Source organism: Perissodus microlepis, chromosome 10, assembly GCF_051167445.1.
Source record: "Perissodus microlepis isolate ML-2025 ecotype Zambia chromosome 10, ASM5116744v1, whole genome shotgun sequence".
NCBI lineage: Eukaryota > Metazoa > Chordata > Actinopteri > Cichliformes > Cichlidae > Perissodus > Perissodus microlepis.
The window spans coordinates 2,629,451-2,652,650 of NC_140470.1; the positions used below are offsets into that span (position 1 = coordinate 2,629,451).

The following is a 23,200-nucleotide window of genomic DNA, read 5'->3' on the forward strand; positions in this document are numbered from 1 at the left end:
CTGTCAGTACTCTTTGTTTTCACCATATAAAGTTAGTTTTACTGTCAAAAACAAATATTTTAATGCAGAATGTGTACTTTTACTAGTGAACGTGAGACTTTTATATGTAATAAAGATTCTGTGGGGATCTGAGGAATTTCTCTTGACCCCCTCTTTCAGTTGCTCTTCACACCAGTTTGCAGAGGAGGGCGGTAGTGAGCAATGTGAGCTAAATATTGATGTCTTCGTGTAATAATAGAAGGTTGGCTGTGCCGTATTATTCTGCAGGCCCGAGTGATTCCTAAAATATGCCAGCTCAAGAGTAATATGGGGCTAGTTGTTTTGCGAGGCATCACAAGCTTAAATTCATATATTTTTCACTGGAGTTTGGCGGCATGAAAACCGACCTCTACCTAAGTACGAATACTTGATATTGTCTGTTTTAGTGACTGGCAGTGCAGCATAGTAACTGATAACCTGCCACGCTGTGTGTCTTTGTGTGTTGTGGCTGTGCCCACTCCATGTATGTCGCGCGGCCGCGCTCCCGGGACTGCAGATTCACGAACGCGCACCGTGTTTCAGCACGGACGAGGGACACGAATGAAAGGTAACGGGCTCTGCCTGCATTTCTCCATTCAGCGCTTCAGCGAGCCGCTAGGTTGCTGTGCCCCGCGGCACTGACGGGGGTTATAGCTCGCTTTACGTCGGGGTTTGGAGCCCGGAGAACGTTGACAGACACGGAAGGTCCCACAAATCAGTTCGCCGATATGTTTGTTAGCAAGACCGCTGCCATTTGAGTAATTCAACTGCTATTAGCGACTTGTTCGGTTGTTTAAGACGCTTTAGGCGTCAGCAGCCAGGGTTTAGTGAGTTTAAATGGACACGTACAGAATGCCATTAAAGTGTAAAACCACAGAGCTTATGGTGGAATTCTAAGTATTTGACAATTAAGCTTTTCGTATCGTACCGTGTGCTACAAGCTGACTAGTCTTGCAGGTTTTCTGACATCTGATAGTTTGAGGGTTGCTAACTGGAGCCTTCAACTCTGACATTTATAGGGCAGCATGCTAGAGCAGTGAAACTGAACAAGCTGGGCTGTAGCTCCTGCACCTGACCTGGTCAGCACCATAGCACCGTGGCAATTTTTTGACCTGAAGAAAAGAAACTGCAGATAGTCAGTCTGTGCCATTCCAGCTTAATGTAATAAATTGGATGACCTGATGAAGCTGCTTCTGTCTAAAATAATGTGTGTTTTCTTGCTTTCATTTTTCAGGCTGCCTTAAAGTTCCTGTCCTCTGTCCCGGTGTCCCCAAGCAGCAGCCTCACAGATAGGCAAAGCTACCAGCCAGCACGCAGCTTGCTGTAGAGCTTCACCTCATGGAGAATATTTTCATCCCATGCTACATCTTATTTTAGACCTCCTGCTGCAAACAACCCTTTACCAGTAGTGTCAGCATCTAGCTGATTCCAGAGGGCCCAGAAACAAGACTCCACTGAAGAAAAAATATTATTATTATAATTATTTGCATTGACTGTAATCATGGGGGCTACAGGCTACGGCTACTATCGTTTAGTCATCTTCATTTGCATGTTCATCGGCTACTCGCTCTATTTCTTTAACAGAAAGACCTTCTCATTTGTCATGCCCTCTGTGATGGAGGAGATAGAACTGGACAAAGATGATCTGGGTAAGATGGAAACAATAACGGGATGTTTTTATTTTTTAGGCTGTTGAGTGTAAGGAAAAGCTTCTTTAGCAAGCATTTAAGCCTTTAATCGAGCAGTTGCACAAGCGTTGCTATGTGAAGTGTTTGTTTGATTGCTGCTACACCCACCAGAGTGCTTATTATGTCACTTGCACTGATTTGACCTCAAAATTTCCACTGGGGAGAGTTTTGGTTTAAAAATGGTCCCAAAAACATAACATTTATAAACATGTCCATCAATTTGTGCTTATTTTGTGGTGTTCACAAAAGGCTGGTCCAACCCACGCCATGAAGAATTTAGAAACAGCTTTACACACGTTCAGGGTTCCTGTTGAAAAAGCACATTGGACATGCTTTTTGTTTATTTGTTTATACAAATGATGAATTAGTTCACCTGATAAGAACAGGTCATGTTACACTTCTGAGACTCCACACACAGTTACCTGGATAAGACAAAATCCTGCTCCTCACTCGAGGCCTCTGGGCTGTGGATATTCCATGAGTAATTTCAAAGTGGGAAGGATGTTTTTCCTTCTGTAAATCCACTCAAAAGCTTATCAATTTGTGACTATAGATTATGGTTGGGGAAAAAATTGATAAAACGTAGCATAGCGATATTTTGCATTTCAATACAGGAGCACCAAATGTCAGGGAATGCTATGAACAAGGGGGCTCATCTCATCACCATCCCGAGATAACGTTACACAAGAAAACTGAAATTAAGTCGGCTCAACCAAAACGTCAGCTTTACAAAGCTAGCTCCTAATTCAGAGCAAGCTAATCGCTCAGTCACACAAGTAAAGAAAAAAGTAAAATGTTGTGATAGTGAGTTATTAATGTGTATACTTTGTAGCAACCCAAATCTTCTTCAGTAGACAGTTTGTATCATACTGAAATGGCAATCTTCACTGTGTCTCTGCAGGTCTGATCACTAGCAGCCAGACTATGGCCTATGCCATCAGTAAGTTCATCAGCGGCGTGCTGTCAGATAAGATCAGCGCCCGCTGGCTTTTCTCCATTGGCCTTTTCCTGGTAGGGGGCATCAATGTGGTCTTCTCCTGGTCCTCTACTGTATCCATGTTCTCTCTGCTGTGGTTCATCAATGGCCTGGGACAAGGCTGTGGCTGGCCCCCATGTGGGAAAGTGCTCCGCAAGGTAATATCATCCTGTCTGCCACCTCATGCACCAGTATAAGTGTAATGCTGTCAGCACACAGGGTGCCCATGATGCTTGTAATGCTTTCAGAACTAGTGAAAAGACATCACTTACAGGGGAGGACTACCTGTATGTTGTGTGTTTGGATTCTTTACTCCGGTGCATTAAACATGTATATTTCCTATTTTATTTGCTGTAATTGGATTCCTTGACACATATAGGACTCACCTTTGGTAGGACTACAGTCCTACTGTCATATGTTCGAGCAAATCCTAATCCATTAGACTTTGAGATACGTTGGAAGGTATCTTAAAGTAAGAAGCTCTCTTAAACGTAGCGGTGAGGAACAGCTGGGCAATAAATAGGCTTTGGCATATGTTCAGCATGTGGCAGGGGATCAGATTACAGGTCAATGTATTTATGGAAGATCCTCAGGAGATGTTTTGAAGAATAGTAAAATTGTTCAGAAGAGTTTCCCATCCCCAGTCAGAGCAAACATGTTTCATCCCTCCAAGTGTGTTCCATACTTGAGTTTACATACACACGCGATGGAGAAGAAAAAGATTTAAATCAACTTTAAATATTTGCCCAGTGGATTCTGAAGTTACTGGACAATCTTTCAGGGGTACGGTGTGAGGACTATTTATGGTCGCCTTTAGGTCAATTACGTCTTGAGGGCTCTGATGTCAAAAACACATTACACTTTTTGTCTGAGCTGTCATTGTGCTACAATTCTGTTGATTATTAGATTTGCAATAATCTCTCTGCACAGCCCACATATAATCTTTTAAGATAAACTGTGCTCAGTGACAAATTTAGTTCCATATCTTGTGGGTTGCCTCAGCAAATGGAAAGTAGCTAATATGAGCAATATGTGGTTTCAAGTTGTGCTTAAATAGGTTTTAATATTTGATTCTTTGTGTCTCTTCTCCGTCAGTGGTATGAGCCTTCCCAGTTTGGAACATGGTGGTCTGTGCTGTCCTGCAGCATGAACCTGGCTGGGAGTCTGGGTCCAATCTTGGTCTCAGTGCTGCTGCATTACTACGACTGGAGGACCATCCTGACCATGTCGGGCATTTTCTGTGCTTCCTTCTCATTTGTTTGTCTAGTGTTTGTAAAGAATGAGCCAAAGGATGTGGGCCTGCCCAGCATGGAGGCAGCGGCCAAGAAGGGAGCGAAAGGAGGTGAGAGAACCAAGAACGGAAAGGTCACTTCCTGTGTAGCTTTAAACGATCATCATGTCAGTCACACGGGGACGTGTTCAGGGATGCAAACAACTCACTTGTAAGCTAATTTTCCTCTTTTTTAAGTAGTGACATTAGTGACATTATTATCCTGAACCAGTGGATGATGGATGAATCCCTTTCAGAATTCCTACAGTGAATTTCTTTGATGCTCATGAAGGTGAACTGTATTGGACAATTAGAGCAAAAACCTGCTTGCATTGGTATGTGGAGCCAAAGATGGACAGCACTCCCAAAATATGGGAAAACACGTCTCAATAGAGTTACAAATGCATACAGTATGATATACAAGCATAAACTAAGCTTGTGTGTAATGATTTGTGTGTAACTTATAGGACTCATAGTACGTGCTTCAATCCACACACAAATACGAAGCAGCCTGACCACACGTGAAACTATTATACAAACGCATACATCCAAACCAGAATAAATACTGATCATTTATTAAGTTCAGCTCTGAATCCGATAATTTAGATCTTCAAAAACCTTTCTGTGTGTACAAATGTGTAGAACTACATGAAACCTCCCTCTCGCTTGCTCACCAAACCTTAAATACGTGTGGACAAACCGATCACGTCGCATGCCCACGTGGGGTTTTGTGGCACGTTTAATGCTGCCGGCATTGCAAAGATTCACAAAGGTAAGCTGGGTTCAAGTCCCAGTGTGAAACAGATGTGGACAAATCATTACTTGTGGATATCGTACACATTTGCAACCCATATCGAAAGCATATTTTTTTCATGTGCACATAAGTGTCATAATGGCGGATTTTTTGCCAGATCTGCAGCTCTGTAGTACAGAGACCTCTGGCGGATGCTTAGTGTTCTGAGCTTGGCTCATAGCTGCTCACTAGCTTTCTGGTTTGGGTCAACTTATATCCAAGTGAGGCATCAGAAGGTTACACCAGCAGAACTTTGATCCTCTGAAGGTGATGAACACAGTGTACAGCTGAATGCTAACGTTTCACTCACAACTGTGCCCATTAGCTCTTTTTGCTGCAGTAGCTATTACTATAAAAATATTTTTCTCTTTCTCACTGTCTGTAAACTTCGTACTGTAGATGTTACTCTCACTTGCTGGTACGCTTATACTCACCAGCCACTTTGTTAGGTACACCTGTTCAATTGCTAGTTAAAATAAATATCTAATCAGCCGGTCACATGACAGCAGCTCACTGCATTTAGGTATGTATTTTTGAGGGATCAAGCAGTAAAGGCATAGAGGACACAGGAAAAATGTCTTCATGGTGGGTTTTTATTTCACGCCAAAGTTCAAAATATAATTAATGGGCCCATAAAAGAGGTCAACTAAATACAACTCTGCTCAAAAAGTGACATAAAAGTAACTAAGCAAACAAAGTATACAGAATTAACTCACAGACTGACTTAAACGCAAAGACACAGGCGGGTAACTTTTTATAGTGGTTTGGCCAAATCATTTAGACACAATAGAGGAAACCGAATTAAACATCAAGACTATCTAAACACAAATTAACTTAACCAAAACTTAAAACACCCACCTTGTTTGTAGGGGGTGTGGTTGGCTTTCATAGTGCTCGGCCCTTGGCCACGCCTTTTGCCCAAAGAGAAAACTCAAAAGAAAGAGAAACATAATTAATATAACAGAATCACACAGTGCTAATATGTGCACGCTTCATAACGTCACTGTTAGGTTTAAGTAAATAAATGAATGAATGACATTCCTGAAATAAATGTTTAAACACAAAACAAACTAATGAGGTGAGTGTCTGGACTGATTGTTACTAACATGTGGTTGAGGCCATCACAGTAGTCAGGGGTACCTGCTAAAGGTTGAAATTGAGCATCAGAATGGGAAAGAAGTGGTTTAATTGACTTTAAACATGGCACAGTTGTTGGTCCGAGACGAGTTGGTCTGAGTATTTTCAGAAACTACTGAACTGCTGGGATCTTTCTGCACAATCCTCACAGAATGGTGTGAAGAAGAGAAAATATCCAGTGAGCGGCAGTTCTCTGGATAGATGTGGGAATTCAAAGGAGAATGCTCAGACTGATCCAATAGGAACGCTTCAGTAACTCAACCATTCGTTACAACCAAGTTATGTAGAACATCTGACTTGTCATCAGAAACTGAAAAACTCTCCATTTCTGTTGTGACATTCAGATGTAAGGTCAGAATTTGGTGTAAACGTCATGAAAGCATGGCTTCATCCTGCTTTGGATGAGCAGTCTGGAGGTCCCTTTCTTGACACACTTTGTATGTTAGCACCAACTGATCATTGTTTAAATGCCACAGTTGCTGAATATGTCCATCCCTTTATGACCATACCATGTGACAGGCATGCTTTGTAGAATAATTGAAAAAACTTCATTCTTTACATTATTTGGACTGTTAAGTATTCATGAGCTCTTTTTGTGTCTGTGCTCACCAGGAAGCAGTGAAAGCACCCTGAGTGAATTCCTCCTCTCTCCTTTCCTGTGGGTGCTGTCTCTGGGTTACTTGGTGGTGTTTGGAGTGAAGACGGCTGCCACCGACTGGGGACAGCTGTTCCTCATGCAGGAGAAAGGCCAGACTGCTCTCATGGGTACGTGTGTTCATTGTTGCTTCCCACATAGTTTTCACGTCATCTGACTGATTGTGGGTGATGACGGAAGCTCTGTTGCTAACAGGCAGTACCTACATGAGTGCCTTGGAGGTTGGAGGCTTTGTGGGCAGCCTTACGTCAGGCTTCATTTCAGACAGAGCTGTGGCTCGGGTGAGTAACCGATATGAGTTGAATTAAAACAACTTGGGTCAGTTAAAGGGATTCTTGAACAAGCATACGAGTAGCGATTGGTTAAGTGGATTAGTTAGCTCAACTATTTCAAATAATTAAAGGCTTGAATGAGCCTTTAAAAAGTTTAAGCAAAAAAGTCTACTAAAAGTAATGGAAATAACCATAAGTTATGTAATATTAACAAAGAAATAGTTGGAATTCTATGCTTAAGGTATCACTGGTATTTGAAATTCATTAAAAAACAAATTCTTCGAAAGCTAACCAAAATGGATAGACACTTGAAATCTTATTATTGCCACACTGTGAATAAAAGTAGTAAATATTTTGCTAAACATATGGCTAGCAATTAAATTGTTAGCCAAGTATGAATTAACAGTTAGCAAAATAGCAAATATAGCAAAAATGCAGTTTATTACACAGTTTCTGATGCCTAAACTGTAAATACATTGCACACTATTTCCCCCAAAATCCTTCTCCAGCAAGCCTCTCGGCTGTGAGTGGGAGTCCCCACTCAGCACAGCCACACAGTCGGACTGCAGCTACATTGTAACAGCAAACCCCTCTGAAACCTTAGCATGTAACTTACCTATGGTTACATTTCATCTAAGGCCCTCTTTAACCTACTGCTATGAATCTTTGTAGAGTTCAGGATGCACAGGCCAATCCAATAGTTAAATGGACTGGTTCTTTACTTGAGCACTGAAAGCACTGTGTCGACACAGACACAGCTGGTGACATTTCTGGAAGGTGCACATCAGGTTACCGGAGATGTAGCAGGATATTTACACAATAACTGCAAAGCCCAACACCGTAACCTGACGTGCACCTCAATAGAAATGTAACTGCACTGCGTGTCAATGCAGCTCGCAACTATTGCGACTGGCCTGTTCAGTGATGTTGAGTCCTCCTGTGCATTTGTGGTTACATTTTCACCACAGTTTGATTTTATGAGTGAGAGAGTAAGCAGGGTTAGGGTTGATTTCAAATTAACATACTGCTCGAATTTTCCAAGGTTGAAGTCTGACTTTTTTTTTAAATTATTATTTATTTAGGTTTTAGACTTAAACCTGGTTTTGATACATCACATGTTTCAGTATGAAGGGTGTTTATTTTAGTGTTTTGCTCCTTTCTTTGCCTTTTTCTAGAAAGGCTTGGGCACCCATGGCAACCCTCGCCATGGCCTGCTTATTGTCATGATGGCTGGCATGTATGTGTCAATGTACCTCTTCAGAGTGACCATCACACCTGAAATCCCAAAGGTAATTCATCATTTTGTAATCCACGTGAAATGTATACCTTTCAGTCCTCAAAAAACTCTAAGAGTAAATGTCTTTGTTCAGGAGCCTCCACTTTGGGTCCAAGTCATTCATCCTGTATCCGTCCTCATTGGTGTGTCAGAGAAAGAGGTATGCTCCGGAAAGATTCATTCCATGTGAATAAAAACAATGTAGCTTTGGCCCTCTTTGTACTATTAAAAACTGGAAAAAATATCCAGAAACTATCTTTAGATGGGTAATGTGTTTTTAGTCTTAATACAATAATAATTTCCAGAAAGACGGGAATTGTTTTGATGGCTTAGGAAAGTGGAGCCATTCATGCATCATCAGTAATAAAGCACAATGCTTGTTTTCTTGTAGTTTGAAAACACTGCTGGCATCTTGGGTTGGGAAGTCTGATTTTTAGAGACCTTCCAGACAAAAATTCTATCTTGAAATGGAACATATGAAACTTGTAATCTGTAACTACTGCTGGTACTGTTGTGTGTTTGGCTAATCATTTAAGAGCACACATTTCACTCATATGTTCTTCTGTGAACACTAGCCACAGTAATGCAGTTTCTTTCTGAAATGTAAGAACAGCTTATTCCAACACAAGGGAAACTGCCATCGACTGTGCTACTTATCAAAAGGCTAGCTGGTGAGTTGTTCTGAACAGCGAGCATAGCGGCTCTATATTGTTCTTACACTTTCTCTACAGCAGACTCAGACACACTACCCAGTGTTACAGTGCCATCCACTGACTATTTCTGGGAAGAAATGTGGGTTACACTCTGGCCCAGCAGGGGGCCAGTTAGGGCCCAGTTACCCGTTCAACTTGCAGTGATGGAAACCCTGAAGCTGATGAAGAAAAGGGCATTTATTAGTCTGTGGAACTGGGACAATGGAAGTTTAATGGCAAATGTTGCTGGTGTTTAACACCTGTACCTTTAAAAGAAACTGCTTCTGAAGCTAACTGTGTTGCATAAAATAATTTTTCAAGCTTGCAACATTTGGGATTTCATTTGGGAAAATCAGCATTTGGACAAACTCAACCAAAATATGTCTTTTTACCTTTTTACCCGTTCACTTTAAAAGAGTTCATTTTCTTTTGAGCTTCAAATGAACTTTAAGATTCACCTAAAGGTTTAAAAATGTCCCAATTTCAGTATCGGTACCTGTGGACACCCTAGAAAATAATTTTTCCACCAGAAGGCTTTTATTTTATGTACGTTTTCTCTCATTCACAGATTTGGATCCTCTTGCTTGGTGCCATGTTTGGATTTTCTTCTTATGGACCAGTCGCCCTGTTCGGGGTGATAGCCAGTGAAAGTGCTCCTTCAAACTTCTGTGGAACATCTCATGCTGTTGTAGCTCTAATGGCTAACGGTGAGCTGCAGTAAAATCATTGTCATGTTTCAGGTTTTGACCCTTTGATATGAACACACAAGTTTTCTTTTTGTTGCAGTGGGAGCTTTCATGGCAGGGCTGCCCTTCAGCACTATTGCCAAGCAGCACAGCTGGGACATGGCGTTCTGGGTAGCTGAGGTGATAATGGGCGTCACCACCATCGGATTCTTCCTTGTACGTAACATGCGCACCAAAATGGGACGGATCACAGAGAAAGTGGACTAAAGTCCTTGTTGGTACTGCTGGTGACTCTATATGCAAAATACTGCACATTAATACAGATCCAGCTTGACCAGCCAAAACAAGACTAATCATGAAATCTTTGAAGGCATCCTCAGGGCTGATGCAGATCATGGAATCACTTATTTAGTCCCAGGTAATCCCACATGCATGGATTAATATTAAAGTGCACAAAGGTCCTGTAGATCCATGCTCATCAAAAGCTTCTGTTTTAACACTTCAACTTAATCAGCCAATCAATAGAAAAAGTTTCTCATATAGATGTGCTTACAAATGGTCTAAAGATGTATGTTTCAGAAAACATACCCGACACCAAAGTATCAAAAGCTGTGAGTCGGATTTCTTGAGTTGAACCGTATGTAGAGCCCATTTTCACATCCTGCCTACAGTGCAGGTCGTTTCTGTTTAACACAGTGAATGTTGACTGAAGGGTCTGTACATTAAAGGTAACGTTGTTCACTAATACCTCAAGTATTTGTAAAATTTCTTTTCATTAACGTGTTCACTGACATGAAGCATTTGGAGACCGTATTTTTCTACACAGTCGTTTGCTAAATGACAGTTTGTTCTCTGGTTATGTCAGCTTTTCTGATCTGGCATGTTTATTTATTTATTTATTTATTTTTAGAACAGATAAATACAGATGATAATGTCACTGCCATTGTAGTTTTGTGGAGCAGATTTCTTAATTTTTGGGATAAACAAAGTACATATCATCTGGACTATAAACTGTTAATAAAATCTCTCGACCGCCTGATCTTTGTCAACTGAAAGGTTACAGCATGTGTTGCCATGTCTTACTGGAGTTGTGCTGGTTTTCAAAGAGGTAAAGATCTAATAAAAGCTTCATTTTCTTTATCTACAAAGTGTTGTTGACCTTTGCACCTTCAGTGTCTGACAGGTAAAAGTCCAAACAACGGGCAGGAACAAATGCGGAGTAAAAACAGACGCCTTTGCTTGAATGAATACATAAAGGGATGGACGTGGTCTGCAAAAAGCCCGCAAGCCAAGTGTTACCAGTTTGAATCCCACCTGATCCCTCGAAGAACAATAAGTACACATAGCCATTACATTTAATGATAACCCAAGGTTTAATTTAAATAGTGAGTTAGAGCAAAGACACGTTTGTAAGTATTTCTAAATGGTGGGATGTGGGAATGCTTTCATACTTGCTGATTTATTTATTTATTTTAATCAATCAATCTTTATTTATAAAACACTTTTCATACAAAAAATGTAGCACAAAGTGCTTTACATGGTTAAAAGCAGCCCACCCCACCCCGCCCTCCAACTCACTCCCCACACTCTCATTAACATAAACAATCATGAATACACACATCCCCCCCACACACACACACGCACACTCAAGATAAAAGATGAAATAAATAAGAATGGGATACAATATAAATATAAGTATAAATAGAGTAAGAAGATAAAAAATGAATGAGAATAAAATCAATAAATATTAGGTAAAAGCTAAATTAATAAATAGAGTAACAGGATAGAATAAATAAGCATAAAATAAATAAACGTTAGGTGAAAGCTAAATTAAAAAGGTGGGTCTTGAGCCTGTTCTTAAAAACATGCACGTTCTCTGCGGCCCTGAGCTCCTCCGGCAGGCTGTTCCACAGACGAGGACCATACCACTGAAAAGCTGCCTCTCCGTGAGTATGTGTCCTGACTTTGGGAACAGTCAAAAGGCCAGTACCAGAGGACCTCAAGGTCCGCGAGGGTTCATATGGTAAAAGCAGATGTGAGAGATAAGAAGGCCCAAGACCATTAAGACATTTAAAAACCAATAAAAGAACTTTAAAATCGATCCTGAAACACACGGGGAGCCAATGCAGCGATTCTAAAACCGGTGTAATGTGGGCCCGCCCTCTGGTCTTCGTCAGCACACGAGCTGCAGAGTTTTGTAAAAGTTGTAAAGGTGAAATATTCTTTTTGGGGAGACCAGAGAGCAGGGCATTACAGTAATCAATGCGACTGGTAATAAAAGCATGCATCAGCATCTCCGTGTTGGCCCGAGAGAGAATAGGGCGGACTCTGGCTATATTTTTTAGATGATAAAATCCAATTTTGGTTACATGTTTAATATGTGGGATAAAACCAAGCTCAGAGTCAAAAATAACACCCAGGTTTTTCACTTGTAGCGAAGGGCATAGTGAAAATGCCTGTAATTTAGTCAAGAGTTTCTCTCTCTGAGCCTCAGGACCGACGATTAAAACTTCAGTTTTGTCCTGATTAAACTTACTTTTTTTTAATGAGTCGTCTTCAAACTTGACAATGATACATGAGGCCTTGGGGGACATGAGTACTTAGGATGGCTAAGCATTTGACTTTGACCTTCACTGTTGGTGCCCAAGGTCAAAGTTGATCTTGGGGAAAAAAATCCCAAGAAACCATATCGAACGTAATTTACATGTCAGATGTTTCTACAATTTGATTGGACTCCACCTGTGGTATATTCAGTTGTCTGCACATGATTTCATGAGATACACACCAGTCTATTTAAAGTCCAACAACACATGTCAGAGCAAAAACCAAAACATGAAGTCCAAGGAATTGTCTGCAGACTTCAGAAACAGGATTGTTTTGAGGCACAGATCTGGAAAAAGGTACAAAAAATTTCTGCAGCATTGAAGGTCCCAGTGAGCACAGTGTCCTCCATCACCCATAAACGGGAGAAATTTGGATTCAACAGGACTCTTCCTAGAGCTGGCTACTGGCCAATCCGAGTACTTAAGGTAGAAGGGCATTAGTCAGTGAGGTGGCCAAGAACCCAAGGAAAACCTTAAAGGTTCATCTTCCAACAGGACAACAACCCTAAGCACACAGCCAAGATAACAAAGGAGTGGCTTCAGGTCCTTGACTGCCCCAGCGAGAGCCCAGACTCTGTGCGTTCTGCAAAGAACAATGTGAGAACCTGCCCAAAAATAGGTGTGGCCAAGCGTGTAGCTTCATACTCAAAAAGACTTAATGCTATAATAGTTAAGTATTGAGCAACTACTGTGAATATTTATATATGGTATATTTTGTTGTTGTTGTTTTTTATGCATTTGCAAAAATTTCAAACAAACCTTTTCCACTTTTTCATTATGGGGTGTTGTGTGCAAAATTTTGAGGTTAAAATGAATTGAATCCATTTTGGAATAAGGCTGTAATGTGACCAAATGTGAAACAGAAACAAGCTGCGATATTATTTGCAGTATTCTTTTAACCACAAGGTTCAGAGGTGAAGGTTTAGGGTAGTATGCAGTGAGAATGTATGAAAAAATAGAGCCATCAAATTATGTTTCACTGATTATAAGTTGGTTTTTTAACTTTCAAAAGTGTGAATGAACATGAGGAACAAAGGTGAATTACTCGCAACAGGGAAAAAAAAGAAAAGATGCTAATAATTAACTTTCAAACGTAGTTGTTAACCGAGGATAGGAAAGGATTAGTAGTGTAACTGCTGTCCCATGTGGAGGTGAAAAAAGTAAATGAAGGTGTGGTCCTTAAAAAATGTGTGCCAAAGTAACACACAGTACACACAGTAACACAACAATGAGAAAAAAAGAGGAACTTGTGGAAACAGGAATAGAAATATTTACCATGAACAGTACCTTTTTTTTAGATTTAAAAAAAATTATTATGTAATTGTAAATTTTCATGCCAGCAGCACATCTCAAAAACAGCTGGGACGGGGGCCATGTTTACCACTGTGTATTGTCCCCTCTTCTTTGAACAACAAACTTCTGGGATCAAACTTCTGGGAGTGGGGAACTCCCAAAAGACTAGCTTGACTTTTGGGAGATGTTGTGCTAGTCTTGTCTGGTATAGGATTTTAGTTTGGTCCTGTATTTTTGATTTCATTATGCACCAAACATTTTAAGTTGGTGAATGTCTGGATTGCGCTCTTATGGACAAAGATCTTGGATGTTGTTCCTGGGATCTGCTGGAGCCACTCACCCAGCTTGGGAGTCACTGGACCGAGTGCTCCGATTACTGCCACTGTTAACGTCACCCTCCACATCTTCTCGAGCCTTGGTATTTCTCAAGCTTCTCATGTTCCTTTTTCCTGATGTTGCTATCAATCGATGTAGCTACATGTATCACTACAACTGCTTTCCTCTGTTTGTCCATCACTACTATGTGCGGTTGGTTAGTCATCACCAGTTTGTCTGTCTGTATCTGGAAGTCCCACAGGATCTGGTAGTATTTCTGGATGTCAGCCACTTCTTCTAACTGACAGGTCGCTGTACATACCGTACAGCAGCCTGTCCTTCCATGATGGTTCCTCTCCTTGCTCCGTTTCTTTCTCAGGTTTCTGCCGCCTGAGATATTAAATAAGCATGCGGTCAGTTGTGGCCATCTTGCTGATGTACTCATAGATGTTTGTCTCAGTGGTTCTGACACCCTCTAGTCCTCGTCCTCCTTTCTTTTGGTTAGCATACAGTATCAGGGAGCTGGATTTGTGGTAGAAACCATCAGCTACTGGTATGCCAGTAGCTGATGGTTTGCTCCTCTGGTATTACTGTTCATCTTAGCCACTATGATGCCTGATAGCAGCTACCATGTGGTACTGAGGCAGGTTATTGGCCATTAGTTGGATCACGACTGTCAGGTCTTCAGTTAGCCATTCCAGTTGTGTCGTGTACTAGCAGCTGGCTAATTTATGTTTCATGGAGTGCAGTCCGGCTCTTCAGCCAGTAGGCGTGAATCATGTCTTGATGTCAATCATCATGTGATGCTATCCAGCTCATCATACTGGAGACCCTTTCCTAGATGCCTGCCACTGTGATGCTTACTGGATCCGGTTTAGGGAGGTTGCTGTGGTCTGCTCTTAGATCCACTAGCCACTGTGGATTGCTGTTATGGGTTTTGTCCTTCTTCAGTATGCTCTTCCGCTATTTCTCCATCTCCTGTCTTGGTGGAGCTGTTCTAATATTGTTCTCCTGCCACTGAGAATACACCTTGTATCCCATCCTGTCTGAGGGTTTATTAACAACAAACCACTACAGGAAAATTGTTCTGAAATTGTTTTACAATTTCTAGTTTGTTTTTTATTATTATTTTTTATTTTATTTTTTATTTTTATCTTTGCAGATTTGTGAACCTCTATCCATCTTTACTTAATATTTTACAACTTCTGGGTTTCAGGGTACAACTGGCTGTCTTTTTACTATTTTTGATTTTAACTTTAAAGACAACTTACTTTCATTTTATTTTACATGTCTGAATTTAATTTGTGTTTTGACATGCTGTATAAGCACAATTGATCTAAAATCACACACACACACACACAAACTAAAATCAGAGTAGGAAAAAACAATATTTATTACTGTAAAAACAACAAACATGTAGGAATTCAAATATAAATTGTAAATTTATACAATCAGGTGTCACAATAAGATGGCACACAAATCATTTGTGCCACTACAAAAAATAGTTTCTGTCCACCACAAGACAGAGGAGCACATCATGAGCCTGACAGCAGGTGTATCACTCCTCCCGTATTTCACCCGGAGACAGAATTTGCATTGCTATCTGCCTTTGGTGGCTTTTTGGCAGCAGCTGTGACATTCAGTAGTGCCCTTATTGTTTTGACAAACAAAACAAACGACTACAAGACACACTAGCATGTTTGGAGTGTGTTGTTAAATGTCAGAAATCTCTTACATCTCAAAATTCACTATCGATGTCACTCTCTCACCGCGGTCACTGCCAAAATTTCCCCCTATACCTAAACAAAATGCCACGTGTTGCCATATAATTTTTTGATTAGTCGACATGGTACATTGTTCCACGAATAGGAAAGGGGTTTCGTGTTTTTCTTTTCTTGCGTTTTCCCTCGCTGCTCTTAGAAAATGCCGTTCTTATCGTTTCTTCCCGCACTAAAAGTGACGATAGTATTGAGGAAAAAGGATTGAGTATATTTATTTTTATCATAACTCTGGTTTTACGTGGTCCATCCACACTATTTATTTATTTATTTATTTTTGCCTGTCCTGTTTGGATCTTTAGCCATCAGAATTGTTGTCTGAAGGCCAAGAAAGATGCCAAGCGGATTTACTTTACCAAGTGGATCATCATGGCCTTGCCATATTGGTCCATTTGATTGACCTTTATTATAATTATATATTTATTTGATTTGATTTTCGGTTGTTACAGACGGGACAGACATGACTGGGGGATAGGACAGGGAGAAAGAATGAAAGAAAGGGAGGGAGAGAAAGAAAACCAGAGGGGAGAAGAGATGGTGAGAAAGGGGGGGAAAAAAAAGAAAAACAAACAAAACACCTGGATCACCTGTATGGAGATGAGAAAAAAACAGAAGAGAAAACAAACAAGAAAGAGCAACATAATAAATACAACACCATCACAATAAACTAGCTAACAGTAGATAACAGTAGATACTAATATCAACTAACTAATATTACATGTTATTGTGCAGCACGCAAGATCGACAGCGCACAATGTGCTTTGAGGTAGCAGCCAAGAATGGTGTAGTTTGTGTCTGTGTACACCTGTGTGCACACCTGTGTGGATCAGCACGCTTGTATTCAAAAGGTTTCTCCATGTATCAATCTGCTAGGGAGTGTGGGGACTCATAGCCCCGTCCCCCAGGGCATGAAGCAGGTATGATGAAGATCCAGGCCCCAGACATCCAGCGGCCCCAGAGTACGAGGACCCAAGGAGGACCACCACAGGGGCAACTGTGCCACCCTCCTGGGAAGAGCTGAGGAGAGCCCCAAATGAGAGGTCACTCAGCAGCCACGGAGCAGAGGCCAGAGGGGGTTGCAGTGACGTGCCCGTGGGCTCTGCCGGTAGCCAGCTGTGCCAAAGAGGACTGGGCCTCGGGCCCAGAGGCCAGAGGGCACCCCATCCCCCGGAAGGGGCCCAGCCGGGCCACAGGCGCCAGGCCCCGCCAATCGGCCACCAGGAGTGAGTCGGTACATACATGAGCACCCAGCCCCAGACACCAAGAACCACCAACACACTAACGTCTGAGTGCATCAGCCACTGGCAGGGAGTGTGGTGAGGGGAGACACGCCTCCATAACTCGGAGAGCCTGAGATGTTCCCAGAGAGGTGGGAACACAATTTCCACAACATCCACACAATTTAAAACATGTATATAGTTTGAAGTCCGCACTTTCAACCCAAATTGAACTAGAGACTCAATGTGGCTGTATCTTGTTGCTATGTCATCTTAAATCAGTCATGTAATGTGGACTAATACGTTGAAAAAATGTTTTATTTATTTATTCTTTTTTGTGAGCTTTAGTTACCTGCTCCCCATTTTTTTTTAGACATGTGGCTGCCATAAATTACAAAATGAGCTAATTGTTCTTCATGAACTAGTAAAATGTATCTATTTAAACATTTGATATGTTTTCTATTTTTTACTTTGAATAAAATATGAATTTATGAAACTTTCAAATTGTAGCATTCTGATTTTACTTACATTTTAGCCAATGTCCCAACATTTTGGGGAGTTGGGTTGTATTTTTAAACTCATGTTCAGTATCATATTTGTATCAGTGTGTTTCAGTAGCGTCTTAAAGAGGAAAAACAAAAAGTGAATCTACCCAGTCTCTGGCCACACTGGCCTGATATGCCCAGTATGATTCATCTTATAAAGATGCATTACACATCAGTAATGCCAAACTTCTCCCAGAAGCAATTCCCGACCCTTGGTAGCCATCTTAAAACACCTCTATGCATTTACATGGGCTTTTTACAAAATGTTTTGAATGCACATTTATTTCAGTGATCAGCAAGACCTAAAAGTAAATGCAGGAATCAGTAGTCAAATCTCGCTTAAAGATTTAAATAGAAATGTCACTTTTCCGATCAGTAATGAATAAGGCTTAATTAAAAACCCATAATTAAAAGCTCGCGAATCCATTATTGAATTGTCACGTGTTGTCTCCATATTCACTTGCTGTAGGTGGAATCTTAAATGTAAGTAACTACTAAACATTTACAACACTGGGGGAGCGGGGGGTGATTGGGTGTGTGACACCACACGTTATAAAGGCCTGTACTTTTACGGTTTGTGCAAACCTATCAGAACGCGAGGCCGCGAGTGCGTCATTCACACGTCAGGACAAACATTATCAGTTTGTTTGCTAACACCGAGTTAATATTAGTTTTCGTAAAATGGATGAAATGGGTAGCGCAGGATAAAGAACAGCCCACAGAAGTGCGGAGCTGTCCGTGGTGCTGAAAACTGCCTTTACCTTCTCTCTTTTTGTTTTTTGACAACTTACGGAATGAAAAACCTGAGCTGGCAAATACTTTAGTTGGATTCCTTCTGAAACCACCCTTTTATTATTTTTTTCTATTATCCAGAAGAATAAGTTAGCGTTTCTAAATATACAAATTATTTCTAATAATATTATTTAAAAGAAAAATGTTGATTTGTGTCAATATTAAAGCAACAATCCTTAAAATCGATAATACATCATCACTTATGGTGGTATTAATATTTGTCTTACAGATTTTAGTTAAGCGTCAAAAGCTGTAATTCATTTTGCACAATCCAATTATTAAAATCTGTTAAACACGTTTTGTTTTAATCAATGTTTTTAATCAGCTTTAAAGTTTAATTATCAGATATTTTATTGCTGTTATAGATTGAATTGAATGTTAGTTCTTGTATTTTTTTGCATTATTACGCTCTTAGAATAAAACAGTGTAACAACTACCAACTGAGTTTTATTGGTTTGTTGATAACAATCATACACAGTTACATCTATAAACAAATCATGAGAAACCGCACACTTGTACTTGACACAAATACCTAAAACCCACATGAATATTGCTACTGCTGGTATGCATTTGACATTTCAAATAAATGTACAGTTTGTTGGCCTTTAAGCCAATCTGTTTTTTTAACGGTTACATACCACATTAATGTGGCCCAAAAAGAAAAAAAAAAAAAAAAAAAAAGAGGAACAAATTCCATTTTTACCATCCTTACAAAGTACCATTACACACCGCATACAGAAAGATTGAAATCCTTTTTCACAGCAACTATACAAATTCATTGCAATGCTATCACAGAACAGACACAACCAACACACGCAATGCACAGTTCTGAAAGAGAGAGCCGCAGTACTAGGGGTTTTAGGTTTATTGGTCAGATTTGTTAAGAAAACTGCATCAGTACAAGAGTTAACAAATAGGAACAAAGCTTTTACACACACCCTAAAACACTGTTCTTCATTAAAAACAATAAGAGAATGAGGTGCCCTGTGACTTTGTCAAGCCCCACACCGGCACAGATTACACACACTGTCCCTTATAAAGCATATGGAATGTAATCCACGCAGGCAAGCTCTTCCAGTTGTTTCCCCAGCTCCTGTGAACGTCATGCTTGTGTGCTGACACGGTAACCTGTCCCGCACCCTCCCCTCCTTCACATTTACACAAACTGAAAAGAAAAAAAAAATCCACTGACAGTAACAACAATGACCGCAATTTTCATGGCGATGCACAATTGTGAGATGTGATGAAATTCCCCGTCTCCAATTGACTTGTTTTTTTTTCCCTCTTTCATTTAAAAAAGTGTTCTCTACAATCAAACTACTAAAAAAACCTGTATTTAGAAAATAGTTGATAAAAATATTCCCCTGAATTGTACAAGAAAAGAGGTACAGGGAGCACTGGTAAAAGACGTGGCTTGAGAGATGTTATTCTGCTGCCTTATCTTTTTGTTCAGCTCCATCTGTAGTGGGTGCCTGTAAGATGAGATTCAGAGTTTAACGGCACCGCCAGGAAGACGATTATCTTTCGATGTGTTTAAACGTGTCGTAGCACTTACCTCTTCCTCAGCTTTGGCTTCGCCATTCTCAGCAGGAGCCTCCGGCGCCTTCTCTTCTGGCTTGGCCTTTTCCACCTCCTTAGCTTTCTTAGGCTTAGCAGGTCCCTTCTGCAAAAACAAATATTAACCACATATTAGCCACCATATGCTAACAGTTCAGGTCTTATGAGAAGTAATTAAAATGAGACCCTACCTTTGGCTTAGGTTTGGGCTCTGGCTTTGCAGTTTCAGGTCTCTGTGAGTAAAGAAGATCATTTTCTTTTAAACCAAAAAATAACAGTAAAAAGACAGCATTTTATCTATGCTTCTCCATACTTACATCTTTCAACCTGAGAGATCTCCTCTTGGGCTGCAGAGAATAAACAAACATAGTGATTACTTTTAACAGTCAGTCTCAGGCAATGGCTTTGAAAGATGAGATATTACTGACCCCTGGTGAGTGTGGAGGCTAACTGTTAAAATATCTAAAACCAAAAAATAAAAAGAAATTCAGAAATGACTCCTTACCTCTGAGTCACCTGTACCTGCCTATAAGGAGAACAAGAGAAAAAGTAAATAAATCAGGTTATGATAACTGTCTGCATTCTGCTGTGCCTCTGATTGATTTATCTGGTACTGGGTGAGGACAGTTTTTTTAAATAAGTTATTATCCTATTTGAGTTGAGTAAGGTAAATACATGCAAGGCCATTTACAAACTAAAAGCAGTTTAGTCAGCATGTTAACACTAAATGCTACTCCTTCAGGAACTACATTTTCCAGCGCAACGATAACTGAGCAGGAATAAAGTGCCCTGTAACATGCTGGCCTACAAAAGTCAGGGCAATATAATAGCATAATGTAGTTTAAACTGAGTCACGTGGTGCTGCTCTCCCAGCTCCTGCTAGTGATTTGCCTACAGTAATACTTCAGTGGAGGAGGGGGCCGACTCCGCCTCCTCACGACACATTCATTCATTGGTAATAAATGGGATTGCCAGTGGCCGGAGAAACCCGAGCAGCGTAGCCAGTGTTCCCGCCACGAATTTGAAAAAGAATATCTCCGAGATGCTCTGCGACTCTGTCGGTCTGCATGCAGAATCTACTAGAACCCCCAGCAACAGGAGCAGCGCTGTGCTGACGGAGGCTCGCCATTGCATAACCTACAACTGGCCTGAGCCGACAATACACAGAAAGCCTCTCGGCTAACGAGCCGTACGCCTTCCAAGAACTGCGTTTTCGCTTGCCGTGCATTAATAAACAACGCCTGCACACTAACTTTATAAAACAATATCGCTAATCAAAGCGTATTATGTGTTTGTTTGTTTTGTCCAACAAAAGAACTACAGACGCCACTTTGTGCCCACATTAAAAATAACGTTACAGCCAACCGCCACAGAATAATAAAGCAATCCCGAAATGTACGTTTTTTTCGCTACTGGGTCTTCTTTCAGGAAAACTTTAGTATCTAGAGTGACGACCCCAACAGAAAACAATCGATATGCCGCCAACTTTCTGCGCAGAAAAGCCATCTATTGGCACGGTAAATGAATTCGATGCAGCTGCACAAACTGTTTTTCTGCTCATAAAACGGGCAACCACTTGCCACCGACAATCACTGCACGAAAGAGAAGCTCCAATAATTAGCCGCTTGACAAAATCAAAACAGACACTACATGCTAACTAAACTCCGCGATACACAACACTGCTGTTGACGTTCACTTGGTACACAAAACGGACATATTGCAGCAACGTTTGAACAACTCTCGCCACAAGCCCCTTTAACAAATTTTAGTTGTGGGTTATAAATACTGTGTTATTAAAGGCATGAAAGATAATGGTCTACTCACTTTGCTCCTTTTAGGCATGGTTGGTTTGTGGGTTTAAAAATAGCTAAATGTAACTGAATACAGGAGAAAGTACAGTGGTATATTCTGGATAAAGCTTTGCCAGTACAGTCTAATACAGCGCAGGGAGACGTTAATGTTCCATTGGAAGAAAAACTAGCTCAAACCGGATTGGATTCTCCCCCTACCTCCCTATTCAAACAGTTATAGTTCCTGCATGATTGACGGCGCTTCTGCCCGCCCACGCTGCACGCTGATTGGAGAACACAGCAGTCGGCAACACCATTTCAAATCTGTGCCCTTATCCGTATGGATACGTGACACGTCAGTCAACAATTATGGTGAGGTATTTGTCTTTCTGTGCAGCCGTCTGCTAAACAAGGCAAAATTGTCATTAAAGCCGTCTTTCAGCTGGCCAGAAACGTCTTAATTTTCTCTCCAAACGTTCCACGGCTTTGAATTATGTCTTTGTGCGCGAAAACAAAACACATTTTGCGTTTACAGTGCTAGTGTGGAAAGACTCTCCATTGGCATACGACTGAGAGAGGGGTGTGTACTCCTCGAGCCAAGTCTTTGTAGTTTAGCTTGGGAAAATGGCGACAGGATACGTGTGGGTACAGCTTCTTGCCTCTGTGTGTGCTCTTGTGCAGCCCTTCTCATGCAGTCATCGTCCACTTGCTCAATGGTGTGCATACAGTCCAAACATGACTTCACTGGAAACAAGTGCGTTGGCTTTGTGCTGAAGTCATTTCTCACGGTTCGGCAGGGGACATTTATTCATTTCCCCTGAGTGAATGACACTACCCTGACACGGTTACCTCTTACTTCTTTACCGCCCTGAGAAAAATACAGCTGCAAAAATACAACTGCTCATGATCAACTACATACATGGGAAATGTTTAAATATTTTATGGAACAGATGAATACTATGATAAACTAAACTGTTTCTGTGTGTAAGTGACAAATGATTTATTTATTTACTTTTTTTTTTTTTTTTTTAGCTCATAACCGTTTCTGTAATTTCTTAAATTAATAATTGTTAATTTATCCCATTTCTAGACTCTTCCTATTAGAATTTTCTTCAATTTTGCAAAGAATAATGTCTCTAGACACGCTACTGTAATAGAGAATTGAAATAAATTTAGCATACAAACACTGCATTTGGGTGTATTACCGGGCATATTACAATAATTCCCTAGATACAGTGATCAGGAAGCATAACCATAATATGGTATATATTATATTGCACAATACTGTGTAGGTGCACCCTGTGCTGCCAAAATAGACGTGTCAGGGCATGGACACGGGACTGTTGGCACTATGTACTATTTTGACTTTTGCCTGCCCCAAAGCCAAAAACACTTTGCTGTTAATCATGTTGTTCTGGGCACAAAGTTGTCCAGCAGGGTTACCATTCTCCTAGAATAGTTTCATATTTGTAATCTGCAGTAAATGCAAAAACACCACAATTTCTTCCAATTTTGCATCATTATTTGTAAAAGAAGCAACAACCAGTGTAATACCTCTGTGTGCTGCAATAGCGTATTTTGCACTGTAGAGCACACTGTGTATGAAATTATACTGGAATAAGTATTTTGTTTTTTCCTTAAGTAAAAGCTAAAATATCAATATGTAAAAATACTCTGAACAACAAAAAACCTTGCATTTAAAATTCTAACTAAGCAAAACAGATCAAAAGTAAAAGTGCTCGGTTTGCAGCCATATGTATTGCTGTGCAGTGTTGTTGTTGCAGTTACATAAAGGGAAACTTTTTAAAATTGAATTTCCTTTGGAGTATTTCATTACATTCTATTTA

General features: G+C 40.5%; 2 protein-coding genes across 4 annotated transcripts; one reads left to right on the forward strand and one right to left on the reverse strand.

Moving 5' to 3' along the window:
• The first annotated feature begins 228 nt into the window (after positions 1–228).
• On the forward strand, positions 229–10,611 carry slc37a4b (solute carrier family 37 member 4b). Of its 3 annotated transcripts, none has more exons than XM_084941472.1 (10): positions 229–586; positions 1,253–1,667; positions 2,608–2,840; positions 3,778–4,024; positions 6,495–6,647; positions 6,733–6,818; positions 7,985–8,098; positions 8,180–8,245; positions 9,346–9,484; positions 9,564–10,611. In XM_084941472.1, exons 2-10 carry the CDS (start codon positions 1,520–1,522, stop codon positions 9,728–9,730), a joined length of 1,353 nt encoding a protein of 450 aa, XP_084797598.1. In that variant the 5' UTR covers positions 229–586; positions 1,253–1,519; the 3' UTR covers positions 9,731–10,611. The 3 variants fall into 3 exon arrangements, with proteins under 3 accessions (XP_084797598.1, XP_084797599.1, XP_084797600.1); XM_084941473.1 differs by lacking the exon at positions 229–586 and adding an exon at positions 593–776; XM_084941474.1 differs by lacking the exon at positions 229–586 and adding an exon at positions 593–723.
• A 7,822-nt stretch (positions 10,612–18,433) lies between these two features.
• hmgn1b (high mobility group nucleosome binding domain 1b) lies at positions 18,434–21,567 on the reverse strand. Its single transcript, XM_084941475.1, has 6 exons — positions 21,388–21,567; positions 20,069–20,089; positions 19,881–19,910; positions 19,755–19,796; positions 19,562–19,669; positions 18,434–19,478 (listed from the first exon to the last, which is right to left on the reverse strand). The coding sequence occupies exons 1-6, from the start codon at positions 21,403–21,405 to the stop codon at positions 19,431–19,433; spliced, it is 267 nt and encodes an 88-aa protein (XP_084797601.1). The 5' UTR covers positions 21,406–21,567; the 3' UTR covers positions 18,434–19,430.
• Between the last annotated feature and the right edge of the window lie 1,633 nt (positions 21,568–23,200).

Coding starts and splice junctions, on each gene's coding strand:
- slc37a4b (XM_084941472.1), top strand. CDS start 1,520: ATGGGGGCTACAGGCTACGGCTACTATCGTTTAGTCATCTTCATTTGC. Junction 8,099..8,179: donor TCACACCTGAAATCCCAAAG/GTAATTCATCAT, acceptor GTCTTTGTTCAG/GAGCCTCCACTTTGGGTCCA. Junction 8,246..9,345: donor TTGGTGTGTCAGAGAAAGAG/GTATGCTCCGGA, acceptor TCTCATTCACAG/ATTTGGATCCTCTTGCTTGG.
- hmgn1b (XM_084941475.1), bottom strand. Junction 19,911..20,068: donor CAGGTACAGGTGACTCAGAG/GTAAGGAGTCAT, acceptor TATTCTCTGCAG/CCCAAGAGGAGATCTCTCAG. Junction 19,797..19,880: donor GATCTCTCAGGTTGAAAGAT/GTAAGTATGGAG, acceptor CTTTACTCACAG/AGACCTGAAACTGCAAAGCC.